This window comes from Corythoichthys intestinalis, chromosome 17 (genome assembly GCF_030265065.1).
Source record: "Corythoichthys intestinalis isolate RoL2023-P3 chromosome 17, ASM3026506v1, whole genome shotgun sequence".
Lineage (NCBI taxonomy): Eukaryota > Metazoa > Chordata > Actinopteri > Syngnathiformes > Syngnathidae > Corythoichthys > Corythoichthys intestinalis.
This window is the reverse complement of record NC_080411.1, coordinates 34,076,718-34,090,871: the sequence shown is the minus strand read 5'-3', so window position 1 is coordinate 34,090,871 and position 14,154 is coordinate 34,076,718. Positions and strand designations below refer to the sequence as shown.

The window sequence follows — 14,154 nt, the reverse complement described above, 5'->3', positions numbered from 1 at the left end:
TTTTTTTCCGTGCTTGAGTGTTGTGTTTTTGTATTTAATAAACTCTTGAACGCATCCCTCGGTTGTGTGTTGTCTGTTGTGAGGTCCAACTATGTTTCCGCGCTTGCGGATCCCGACAGAAGTGGCATTGGAATGCACCTAAAATGAAGAGCAAGTGGAGTGTAGCGCTGTCAATGGCGGCTAGTAAGTTGAATCTTACATTTTTCTAGGTTTTTGCATTTATCGTTTTTTATTGCAGATTTTAGATTTACGTGGTATGCGCGTTTTCGCGCTTTTTTGTGTTTGCTATAATTTTTCTTACTAATTTGCATATTTTGGGGGATTTTTTCAGGGTTTGGGAATTTTTAGCAGTTAAATTATCACTCGCTGTCCCCCAATCCATTTGAACTGGGGGGCTAGCAGTATATAAACATTTGTTCATTCATTACTAGCCCTCCCACTTCAAATAGATTGGATGCCTAGCGTCGTTAATGGTGGCTATGAGTTATTTTTTGTTGTTGTGGTTTTTTGGCAAAACCGTGTAAACAAAACAAAAACCCCCCAGCAAAAACTGAATAAAATACGAAAAACTTGGAAAAACAACTGCCAAACTCTCACTTCTAATAAATTGGACGTCTACTACTGATAAACTTTAAATGAGTGTTTTTGCGGTTTTCCGCAATCAAAGTAGTTTTTCACACTTCAGTTTACTGTATTTTCAGTCCAATAAAAATATTTAAAACAAGAGTTCTGACAAATGTGTGTAAATGTTTCATCTGTTGTTGCAATACTTACATCAGGGATCCCCAAACTATTCCACATCGGGCCGAAGTGGGTGCAGGATTTCTTACCAACAAAACAGGACGACACCTTTGCACCAGTCTGGTGTCTTACAAGTGTAATCAGTTGAATTTAGTCAGGTACTACTTGTTTTAGCAGAAAACCTATTGGTTAAACGGTCTGTGCTCGATCGGTAGGAACAAAAACCAGGATCTACAATGGCCCTTGAGGACCGGTTTGGACATCCCTAACTTACATTAACACCATAACAACATGACAAATGACCTAAAAAATAGTCGTGACAGATAGGTTGGTGATAAATCAATGATTTTCTATGACAGAAATTGGTTACTCAATGAATGCTGAGCTATGAATATGCAGACTTTCATTGTGGTTGTAATGGTTAGGAAGTGGAATCTTCATATTGTTCCCATTTACGTAAGTCCAGTGGAAATCAATGAAAAATTAATTAGCACGTTCCGTCATTACAAGCCTTCTCTATGCATTAGCATTTGGCATGTTCTCACAGTACTGTGTATGAAAAGTGTATACTACAGAGTGCGTTGACATGTACTGTTCAGTGCATGTCAACAACAATCTGCACTCTGGTGATTTGAAAACCATTACCGCTGTATGTAACAGTAATAACGTGCTACGAAGGGGCTGTATAGATGATCCATATAGAGGATCCCATCTCGAAATGGACTGATTATATGCACAGTGATGTGCCGGCTACTTTTGCCCCTGGATTTTCACGGCCGGAAGAGCAATGAGGCAATCACCGTCATTTATCCATCACGGGTGTCCATTTAGATCCTGGCTTATAAGAAAGGATATCACAGGCAACGGAAAGGGTGCAAGAGAACAAGTGACGAACGGGTCGATGGATCAATGAAAACAAGGAGGCGCCACCGTTATTGAAGACTGAGCTTAGCCTTCATTCAAGAAGTGTTTCATAAACACGGGATCATTTTCATAGCTATGTCATAAAGGTTTCTTGAGAAAATACTGGATGGCAGTGCTGGTCCAATAATGAAAAGGCATTATTGATAGGCACTGTGAGAATGTCATTGACGTAACTTGGCTTTACTGTGTGACGCCAAACAGCTGAGGGACAATGTGTCCACTGAGTGCGCCTTGAAAAGGCCTTTTTAGAAATAAAACCGCATGTACAGTGAGCTGTATGCTTTCAATGAAGTATGCGTTTTACTTTATTGCATTGATTTTCATCTTGACGTCAAACACACTGGTCTTACAGCCAATTTCTTAGGCTTTTTCGTCGTCAGAGAGGTGTTAAGGTTTTTACGGGCTAGTCATTGACCAAATATGGACAGGTAACATCGCCCTGTTTTTATTTGGTTAGATATTAACAATTTTATGATAAAAATATTTGTTTATTGACTGTCAGAGGGGCAACACATTTTTTCAACAAAAGGAAGTTATATTTTTCATAAAGAAATGTACTGTTCACAACTCACTTTATACAAGGACCAAATCAACGCAGCCAAATCAACTTACTATTCCAGTCTCATTTCAGCTAATCAACACAACTCTAAAAGCCTGTACTCACTTCTAGCCAAACTCACATAGCCTCCCGACCCACTCCCTCGTCATATATGTTCTGCTAATTTTTGTGAAGCCATCCTGATATTCTTTTCCACGAAAATCACTGACATTCACCAATCCCTGACTCACCACGGAGCTGCAGTTTCTGGGACTGACCCTGTTCCCTTTCATGTTCCTCTCATTAGCACCCTCTCCTCATTTACCCTTCCTTCAATCCTGGCTATCTCTGACATCATCACCAGATCCAAACCCACTGTCACCTTGATTCTCTTCCCACTGCCCTCATCAAAACTTGTCTTCCCTCAATAGCCCCACTCATCACTACTATCATTCACTCTTCACTTAGATCCGGTACGGTCCCTCCATCCCACAAAACTGCTTCCATCACACCCATTCTGAAGAAACCCAACCTGGATCCCACCAATTTCAATAACCTCCGCCCCATCTCCAACCTACCTTTCAATTCCAAAATTCTTGAAAAAACCGTTGTCATCCCAACTCCATAACCACCTAATTACCAATGACATTTACGAGCACTTTCAATCCGGTTTCCGCCCCCTCCATAGCACCGAAACAGCCTTACTTAGAATTGCAAACGACCTCCTCATAGCATCCAACTCCGGTTTATTATCAATTCTCATCCTCCTCGACCTTACTGCCGCCTTCGACACAATTTCCCATACAATCCTTCTCGACCGACTCTCCTCCATTGATATCACCCACACATCCCTTTCCTGGTTCACATCCTACCTGTCCAACCGCACACAATTCATCAAACTTGGCCCCCATAAATCCAGTTCCCTCCCTGTCTCCGCTGGCGTGCCCCAGGGCTCTGTCCTGGGGCCGCTCCTCTTCATCATCTACATTCTCCCCCTCCGTTCCATCTTCCGCAAACACAACATTCACTTTCACTGTTACACGGATGACACCCAGCTCTACATATCCTCAAAACCAACCGCCTCCCTCCCACCTTCCTCCCTCACCCTCTGCTTAGATGACATTAACTCCTGGTTCTCCTCCAACTTCCTCCTACTTAACAGCTCCAAAACAGAAGCCCTCTTAGTTGGAACCATCGCAATGCTCTCTAATGTCCATAAGTTCTCTATTACCATCAACAATTTACCGATGTCTCCTTCGTCTCACGTTAAGAGTCTGGGTGTCATCCTCGACAGCACACTTTCCTTCCGGTCACATATCAACAGCATCACCAGATCAGCCTATTTCCACTTTCGCAGCATTTCTCGCCTCCTTCCTTCTCTCACCCGCCATACCGCTTCCACTCTAGTCTGTAATCTAATAACCTCCTGGCTCATTTATTGCAACTCACTGCTCTTCGGTCTCCCTAACAAGTCCCTCCAGAAACTGCAGCTCCTCCAGAACTCAGCAGCACGCCTCAACACTCGAACCCCCGCAACACACCACATCACCCCCATCCTCCGTAAACTTCACTGGCTTCCCGTCAAACAAAGAATCAACTACAAGACTCTCATCATCACCTTCAAAATACTCCATGCCCTGGCCCCTCCCTACCTTTGCGATCTTCTCCATCGAAACAATCCAAACCGTTCACTTCGCTCTACCACTACTCTTCCCCTCTCCGTCCCCCGTGTCCGCCTCTCCACCTTTGGTTCCAGAGCTTTTAGTCATTGCGCCCCCCAGCTCTGGAACTCCCTACCCCCTGATCTTCGCAGCATATCTACCCTATCACTTTTCAAATCTAGACTGAAACCACACCTGTTCACTCTTTCTTACACACCACAACCCCTAGCTCTGTTATATCTTTACCTCTTTTTATTGTGCTTTTAATTTTTTATCCTTTTAATACCTTTTTATCGTATTGTGATTCCATGTCTCTTGTGAAGCGTCTGAAAAGCGCTCTAGAAATAAAATGTACTATTATTATTATTATATTTTAAAGCTTGTTGTAAAAAAAAATTACATTTTCTGCACTGATTTATTTAATGTATTTTAATATGTTGGGGTCCAGGGTGGGCCCACAATTCTTTTCTAGGTCTTGAATATTCCATTCCAAAATGCATGACATTAATTCATTAGCTGCTATTGATGGCAATAGAAGTCAAATGCATTTGAACTGAGAGAGCTGGCAATGTTCATTCGCTGAAATGAAACATTGGTATTGCTTCATCATAGACTTCATACTGACGGAACACATTCCCCAGACGCTGCGCCACGCCTTGAAGTAGAGGGCCGTCCCACACTCCGCTTCAGTCGGTTGAAGTTGGTCGCACTTATTTTCAAACACATGCAGCCATTCAACGCCGGATTTAGGTTGAAAAAGTACGAAACCTTTGTCACAGGAGTGATTTGTTCAAGGATTCAAGGTAATTATTGTATTTTTCGTACCATGCATGCATTTTGAAACGTTAAAAAAAATCAACGGGAGAAATTAACCGCTACGGCATTGGCGTCATAATTCGCAATACTTACGTCAAATAAATGCTAAGTGTCCGTATTATTGCTTTTAACGAAGAATCGAGACTGTTTTATGTTATTTCTGTAAAGAATTCAGGGATTTAAGCATTTATTCACGAGAATTTTCAATGTAAGAAGGTTTTTGTGGTGATAAAGACCACAGTGGCTTAAAGAATAGCAGCACATTCAACATTTATGTTAAAAAAATGCTAACTGCCAGGTTCTTTGCTCTTTTAACATAGAATCGAGACTGTTTTTCGTCCATATCTATAAAGAATTCAGGGATTTAAGCATTTATTCACAAGAATTTTCAACATAAAAAGCTCTTTGTCTCTATTTTCACTTGGTCAGGTTTGAATCGGGCCCGCACCCCATGTCCCGTCAATATATTATGAAGTCTATGGCTTCATATTCCACCACGTATTCCATATATTCCTCAAAACCTGTTTGATATGGTTTCTCAGCTTATATACGTACATTTTAAGAAATTGTAGTTTTTGTATTACTACCCCAAACTTCCATAAGTGGGTTAAGAATGACAGCATGCATTTTCTTTGGATTCAAAGGGAAACTTTGATTTTTTTTATCAACTGTGGTTGTCATTTTTTTTCTTGCAGTTTTAGTTTTGTTTTTCAGTTTTTGTATGTCAGGGTTTGCGTGGGGGTGTTTTGTGTGTGTGTGTTTTGTTTTTGTTTTTTTCAGATTTTGTGATTTTGCATGGTTCATGTGTGTTTTTCATAGATTTCACCTATTCTTAGACATCCATAGTTTTTCAAATTTTTTGCGTTTTTAAAATTTTTCCCTTTTTTTTTTGCGTTATTCTGGGGGTGTGGTTGTATTGTTTTTCGCTTTTTCCCCCACGATTTTTAAAAAATTATTTATTTATTTTTGGGGGATTCTTGCATTTATTTGCTGTTTTCAATTTGTTCACTGTTGGGACACAAAAATACAGATGCAAGGCCATAAATGGCTGTGAGTCGAACTTTTGACACACAAAGAGGATCAAGACCTATAAAAAAAACAAAACTATTGTGATATAGTCTCTGGTTCCCACACAGGTTATTTATTCTTTAAAAATCAAAATCTCCCATTGTATTCCATAGATAATGCATGTGACTCATTTTTGGCCCACTTATGGTAGAATGACCATGTCGAATATCATATATTGTAAATACTTCTCTTACTAGTTGCTTCTTGATTTGTTCCAAGCAACAGCTCATTACAATCCCAGCCAGACTCAATTTTGACCATACAGATAGTGTTTGCCATTGTAAATATTGGACAGGTGTGTCATTTACAAGTGTTGACCCCTGATCGTTTTGTGAGCAGACCGAGGGAGGAAAATTTACACTTAACACAATATAATCCTAATCTAGTTAGGTGTCAAGAGAAGCCTACTTGAATATCTAAACTCATACAAACATGTGTTTCAATGTGATTTTTTAAATACCAAATACAGCTGACTTTTTTCTACAACACAAAAACCTGGAATGAGAAAAAAATTTGCAGCCTTTTTCTGTCCACTAAGTAGCCATCCCTTGGCTCTGGGCTTGAAATTCGCAACACAAGAAAATCCACCATGCTGACAGGTCAAAAAAAAAAAAAAATGCATGAATTGACTTGTAAAGCGCAACAAATGATACAAAATTGGCAAAACGGAGAGGGATCAACAGGAGCCTGTGCCTCACATTGTTGTTCCAAGGTTAGCACGTAACAAACAGCTCATTTGTTCAAGCGAGCGAGACACAGCTCATAAATCCCGCTGCGTGTGTGCATGTGTGAATTCACGCGTGTGTGTACAGCTGACAGTGTCTCCTATCGATCAAGGACAAACGGAGGATGAAGGTGCTGAAGGGGAGGACACATCTTAGTTGGAAACATCTCAAGCTAAAGCTCATCTAAGTTGCCAACGCAAAGCAAACACATCCCTAGCATGTTGGCCGTGCCTCATCAAATAAGGGAATAATCCCCATAATTCCCTGGTGAGGATACTAGAATGGCAATTACACCCAAGCCTCCTTCGTCTCCAGTCTATCACTGTCTGTAAATGTTTTTTTTTTTTTTTTTTTTTTTTTTTTTTAATCATTGGCTGCCATTAACGGCTATAGACGTCTAATCCATTTGCCAGCCCAAAGAAAATAACAAAAACAACCACGGAAAACTGGAAAAACCGTGACAAAAAAAACTGCGAAAATAGTGACAACAAAAAACAGGTGAAAAAACGAAGAACTTTGAAGCAAAAGAAATACACCCAGTTACACCCAAGCGTGCTTCTTTGGTATTTATCTCATTGTCTGCTATTGATGGCCATAGAAGTCCAATCCATTTGCCAGCCCTGCCAGTTCAAATGGATTGGACATCTAATCGTGAAAAATTTCGTAAAATGACAAAAAGAACCGCAAAAATACCCAAGCATGCTTCTTAAAAAACTCCCCTCTCTGTAAACCTGTTTTAAACTCATTGTCTCCCATTGACGGCAATAGACGTCCAATTCATTTGAACTAAGAGCCCCGGCAAAGGGCAGTGGGACGGGCAGCTGGGTAGAAATTCCATGCAGCTGTCCCACTTCCCCAAACCGAGCTTTCCTATTTTAATGCATACATTGCACTACCCTCCCCACACAATCCCATCGCGGTGCTGGGTAATAATGGCTGCCAGCTGGGAACCTGGCAGCCACGGTAATCGGGTGGTAGGTGGGTCCAACACTTTTTTCTATGGCGTGGCTCCCAGGGCGTGGCTTCCCCTCTGCCTGGGCTGCCGGCCGCGGGAGTGGGGGGAGGTCAAGGCTCTGGTCTCGCGTCGCCCCACGGCGGCTCTTCGGCGTTCTACTGCTTCCGCCGTACCCTTTCTTCTCTACCTGGGTACCCGCCCTGCACTCCGGTGCGGGTCGCTTGCTGGACGCCAGTGTATCGGCTGGATGTCGCCTGCTCCGGCGGGGGACATTGCCTTGCCCTGGGCTTGGTGGCCCGCTGGGGATGCCGTCACGTGCTGTGCTGGTTGGGTGGCTGCAGCTGTGGCTCGTGGGCCAGGTGGGCGGATGGGGATTGGAGCGGGCGTGGGTTTGTTCGTGCGTTCCCTCTTCCCATCCCTGAGGGCCGGTTGATGGGAGCGCGGATCCCAGGGGGGTGATGATGGCTCCATTGCTGGGCTGCGGGAGTAGGGATGGGCTGCGCCCCTCCTCCCTTGACCGCCCTCTCTCCCCGGGCTGGCTGGCTGGGGGCTGTGGCCCTGGGTTGGCACCTGAGCGGTGTCTCCACTCATCTCCGCGGCTCTCGCGTGTTTGGTGGGGCTCGCGTACGGCTGGATGTGATTGGGTGCGCTCGGGTCGGGGGTCCCGGTGCCGGGGCTGGTGGTGGGGCGGCGTAGGGTCAGTTGCCAACGGGCTTACACTCACAAGAGATTCACACGATTACTGGGTTCTAGATCACAGACAGTGTTGTTAATTTTACTTTAAAAAAGTAATTAATTACAGTTACAAATTACTTCTCCCAAAAAGTAATTGCGTTAGTAACTCAGTTACCTGAATGTAAGAGTAATTAGTTACTTGGCAAAGTAACTAGTGATATATATATATATTTTTTTTTTCTCAAAAAAAAAAAAAAAAAAAAAAACACAGGTCACACAATGTGAAGCTTAAAGGGTTTGGGGGACAATTGGCCCTAACCCAATTCTTTACCCTCCGCTTAACTAGACACAAGGGTATTGCGATAACTAGCTAGTAACCTTTGCTATGTGTGGAAGTCATTTAAAATTGTGAATCAATTGTTAAAGTTGTTAAAATTTCTCCCGTTATTGCATTAGTTCCCTTCTGTCTACTTTAAACATGTGTAAGTTTTAAAACTGTTTCATCATTTAAAGATAGATTTAAGTTAAGATTTTGCCGATTTAGGAGCATTTTAGGTTTTAAAAAATTACTTAGGGTCGCTAGGAAGGATCTCTGCATCAGGGCCTTCCTGAGAGGTCTACTGTTTTAAGATGGCGGCTGTTTACAAACGCATGTAGTCCTTAAAACATGTTGGCAATGCAGCAGTGTCTATCATTTATATCTAGTTCTATAATATGATATCTACCGTGTCATGTGGGCGTAGTTTGTCGGCTATGGCTGCAGTCAGGTATTATTGGAGCCACCTAGCATCGCGGTTGCAACGGCGTCTTCCCCACTCCTGCTCAGCTCTCGTCCCCGTGAGTCCGTTTCTCTCAGACTTTTTTTTAATTCAACCAACTTAGTAACGCATAGTAACGCACGGCTTTCCCGCCTCAGTAACGGTAACGGCGTTGCCAAGATGAGAAAAGTAATTAATTAGATTACTCATTACTGAAAAAAATAACGCCGTTAGTAACGCCGTTATATTGTAACGCCGTTATTAACAACACTGATCACAGAGCTGATATGTGTACACTCTACCCCTCACAATCACTTAGCTTATAGACTTCTCCACCCCCCTCCCTTTCTTTCCCTGGTCAACAGGCCCCCCACATGGTGTCAACTGGAAATACATCTAGGTGACGATAGTACCAACATATTAATAGTTAGTGTAGGCGTTCAATGTATTTCTTGTTGTTGTTTGTGTTTCTGTTCTTTCTTCTCTTGTGTTTCTTTTCTTCTGTTCCCCCATAACCCCTTCCCATTCGCTGCTTTGTCATAATAAACGAGATATGTTGAATGATCACAATTGGAGTAAGTCATAGTCTCAATGTGAAACATTAAAACTGTGCAGACCAACTGGACACTTAGACTTCCATTCTCCGTGTCAAACAGCTGAAGAGGACAGGTTCATAAAAAAAAAAAAAAAAAAAAAAAGAACTGAGGCAGGCAATCGTTCACTCGCTGCCACCCTCCCAGTTCAAATGGATTGGACGTCTGCTAGTGATAACCTCATTTAAATTCACAGCAGATGACTGGATGCCACACAAGCTAACATCTACAGTACCATTCTAAACGGCACTGAAAAAGTTAACAGCTATCTCTTTAACATCTTCATTCCTTCCGGCAGTGCCGAGTGGGCTAATCCAGTGTCACTTGCAGCCTGAGCAGGGATGTAAACAGCTATGACGGTGAGCAAATCTTGTTTATGCTGAAATGAGGATGAAGTATTTATGGTATGCTTAAAGGAAAATAAAAAAGTAAAGAAGAAGACCAGACAGAAAACATGACACTACCTCCTGCAAAAACTAAGCTTGGATTGGCCGTTTCTTATCTTTCCGCACAACTATCAAGTCATATGAACAAACCACTCCCTGTCTCACTAGGGCAAAACAACACTTTTTCTTTTCCCTGATCCAAAAAAGTAATTCTACTTAAAGGACATCCCTCCTACCTGGTGAGTGGAATTCGTCCCAAGTTTAGAGTCCGCTAAAAGGCAATGAAAAGTGCTCCGCACCCATTCAAGTGGCCTACTTCCTTTTCCGTCAAAGGGAGCGTCAGCGGAGGCACGGCTGAGTCTGTGCGGGCTCAATCGACAAGAGCGAGAACAAACTAGAGGAGAGGATGGAGAGAAGAGGATGGAGGAGGAGGGGGCCAAGGAATTAGAGGGAGGGAAGAGAGAATGCCTGCGAGGCGAAGAAGGTGGACTCCCGAGTCTCGGTAACAAGAAGAGACAGTTGAGCACCGAGAGGAGAGAGCCTGCACAGTTTTTTATGTTAGGATGCCAACTGGTCAATAATGAACTCAGTGGGCGCATCGCTAAGCACAGATCATCATTACATCCATTGGAGGCTTCGCTATCCATTATTGCCATTTGTTAGACCTTCATTAACATTGCCACCATCACGTTTTATGTTTCTTGTAATAGTCACTAGAGTTCAACCAAAAAAATAATTCAGCCAATTACCAATTTCTAAAGCCAATCTTTTAAGCCGATATACTTTTCTTTTTAAAGCCCGTTGATCATGAAAGGCAATTGAAACACTATATACAGTGGTATGAAAAAGTATCTGAACATTTTGGAATTTCTCATATGTCCGCATAAAATCACCATCAAATGTGACCTGATCTTTGCCAAAATCACACAGATGTAAACAGTGTCTGCTTTAACTAAAACCACCCAAATATTTAAAGGTTTTCATATTCTAATGAGAATAGCATGCAAACAATGACAGAAGAATGACAAAGAAAAATAAGGACACTTAAAGAGCAATTGAAACAAATTTGTACCAACAATTTAAGTCAGGTGTGCCCAATCACTGATAAGTGGTTTGAAGCTACCCTTCCCACTATAAAACACACACCTAGTAAGAATTGTTTTGATGAGAAGCATTGTCTGATGTGCATCATGGTTCGGTCAAAAGAGCTGTCTGAAGACCTGCGATCAAGGATTGTTGATTTTATAAAGCTAGGAAAGGATACAAAACCATCTCTAAAAGTCTGGATGTTCATCCATCGACAGTCAGACAAGTTGTCTACAAATGGAGACAGTTGCTTCTCTCCCAAGGAATGGCGGCTAAAGACTTACTGAAATCATTGGCACAGTCCTATATCTCTGTGGACACATCAACTATATGTAAAACTATGGCCAAGAACGGTGTTCATGGGAGGAAGCCACTGCTGTCAAAAAAAAAAAGATTGTCGCTCGTTTAATGTTCGCACCTGGACACTCCACAGATGTTTTGGCAAAATATTTTGTGGACTGATGAAAACAAAGTTGAATTGTTTGGGAGTACCACACAACATCATGTGTGGAGGAAAAATGGAACAGCTTACCAACATCAACACCTAATCCCCACCGTAAAGCATGGTGCGGGAGCATCACGATTTGGGGCTGTTTTGCTGCTTCATGGCCTGGACAGCTTGCAATCATTAATGGAAGAATGAATTCAAAAGTTTATCAGGATGTTTTGCAGGAAAACCTGAGGCAGTCTGCCAGACAATTGAAGCTAAAAAGAGGATGGATGCTGCAACAAGACAATGATCCAAAACACAGAAGTAAATCAACTTCAGAATGGATTCAGAAGAACAAAATAGACGTTCTGGAGTGGCCTCAAGTCCAGACTTGAACCCCATTGAGATGCTGTGGCATGACCTAAAGACAGCGATTCATTCCAGATATCCCAGGAATCTAACTGAACTACAGCAGGCAGTTTGGTAGAGAAGAATGGGCCAAGATTAGTCCTGATCGATGTGCCAGACTGATCTGCAGCTACAGGAAGCGTCTGGTTGAAGTTATTGCTGCCGGGGGGGGGGGGGCTCAAAATATTTAAATGTGATGGTTCACTTATTTTTCCTCCTTATGTCATTGTTTGCATACTATCCTCATTAAAAGACAACCTATAAATGTTTGGGTGCTTTTAGTTAAAGCAGACACGTTTTTTTCAACTGTGTGATTTTGACAAAGATTTTGACATTTGATGGTGATTTTATGCAGAAATCTGAGAAATTCCAAAAGGTTCAGATACTTTTTAATACCACTGTAAGTGTATTTATGAAAAGTTCCTTTGATAACACTGGCCAATAGGTGGTGCACAAAAAAAAAAAAACAATTAACAAAGGTCACCCAAAGGGTGAACATAACCATTATCTTGATATTTTGGCTATATATCACTCAATCTCGAAGAAAGTCAATATATAGTGTATATATATCGCCTGATCGGTCAACTTTTATAACAGCGCTCATCGTCCAAGCAGTAACTATAACAGCTAACCTAATAAATCGACTATACATCAACCAATCTTGAAAAAAGTATTGGCCCGATATACCGGCCGGCCGATATATCAGTAGACTTTTAACAGTTTGCAGTTTTTGTGAGTCCCACAGAAATCAGATGGCTAAAAGTCTTGTTTCTGTGGAGAACAATACTGAATATTTACCGAGAGCAATTCTCTCTTCTGCGACTTGAAAGTTGTTTTTCTGCAGGTATAGAATAAACAAGATAAAAATGACCAGTTATAAAGCAAATTAATGCAATAATGATGTAGGAATTTTCTTATTATATGATTTGCAATACCACAACACTAAATGATTGCTGATATAAATTACCGTAATTTCCCGAATATAACACGCGCTTTTTTCCCCCAAAATCAACTTGTAAAATCATGGTGCGCATTATAAACGGGTACATGGATGGAGACAAATATATATATATTACATATATATAAACCGATTTTTTTTTTTTTTTTATTGACACGGCCACATTATGTTGAAGAAACGTATGCGGCGAGCCGTTGCCGACCATTACGGTATGTGACGTCACCATTTTGTTTCGGTAATACTTCACTCTGATTGGCCGAATGATTTCGTCCGTGTTAAATTCTGCTTTTTTTCACTCTTCATAAAGCACAGGATTTAGTTTCTTGAACTCATTTGAGTCAACGTTTATTGCAGATCTGCAACTCGGACCATAACAAACGTAAACACACAGACTTCCTGTGTCCGTCAACTATATCTGTTCCTCGGGAAACTCAAACCCAAATAACAATAGTTCCTATTGTTTCTGTCGTGTTGACAGCGATGAGCTCTCACGGATTTCCGACTTACGTTCTCACTTTCATTTTGCCGTATCAATCCATGGAAGAAACATTTATTCATCATGATGAAACGAGCAAGTTATACAGCAGCCTTTAAAAGAAAAGTCACATCTGTTTTGTTTTCTCCTACATTCTGGTAAGTTGGAGAAGTTGTCAAATCATATTATTAACGTAAATATTGTCAGTTTATGGTAATGTTTTGAACTACCAATGTGCTATGCTTGTGCTGTGTTTCACCAGTCAGTAAAATGACATTTCTGTATCTGTTCACGAGTTCTGTTTTCTTGTATTCTTCTATTTATTGGTGCTAAAATTAGGGTGCGCGTTATAAATGGGTAGAATAATTTCCCCTAGATTTTACAAGTAAATTTGGGGTGCGCATTATACACAGGTGCGCCTTATATTCGGGAAATTACGGTAGTAAACATCAGTATAATAAATAATCACATATTCAGACAAAAGCAAACAGAAGTAAATACTGAGAAAAATTGGAAAATGATTGGAATAAAAACATGAATAGGTGAATCATAGATATGCAGGGGTCCACTGCATTGCCATAAAAATACTAATATAAAATGCCATTTCTTGTGAATGTTCATAAAATTCTCAAAAGAAATAACTTTTTTTTTTTTTTAATTCAGGATAATATCAATTACAGATGTTTTGATTCGATCATGTGATCGGAAACTGAGCCTAATTACATCATTTTCAGAGGCAGGCAATCATTTCCAGAGGCAGGCAATCAACTGAAAAAGATGTTGTTTTTTAAAAATATAGTTATATGTATATTTTTTAAGGGCTACACAGCAACCGAATAATTCAGAGGTAGGTACACAAATATTGCCAAGAGAAATAACAATATCTAAGTTTTATATCATGCAACATTGGAAGTAAACAGCCAGTCGGGAACATTCTCGTAGTTGTCTCTGGAAGCT

At 41.2% G+C, this 14,154-nt stretch overlaps 1 protein-coding gene across 8 annotated transcripts in view; it reads right to left on the bottom strand.

Annotated features, from left to right (window-relative positions):
- The window catches only part of rgs3a (regulator of G protein signaling 3a), a 196,483-nt gene that overhangs the window by 95,174 nt on the left and 87,155 nt on the right, over positions 1–14,154 (bottom strand). The window contains exon 1 of one of the 8 annotated variants that reach the window (XM_057819526.1): positions 10,077–11,887. The exons of the other annotated variants lie outside the window; for them this stretch is intronic. Within the exon in view, the coding sequence (XP_057675509.1) occupies positions 10,077–10,496 (420 nt within the window). The 5' untranslated portion in view covers positions 10,497–11,887. Of the gene's footprint in view, positions 1–10,076; positions 11,888–14,154 lie in introns of those variants that run through there. 8 annotated transcript variants of the gene reach the window in all.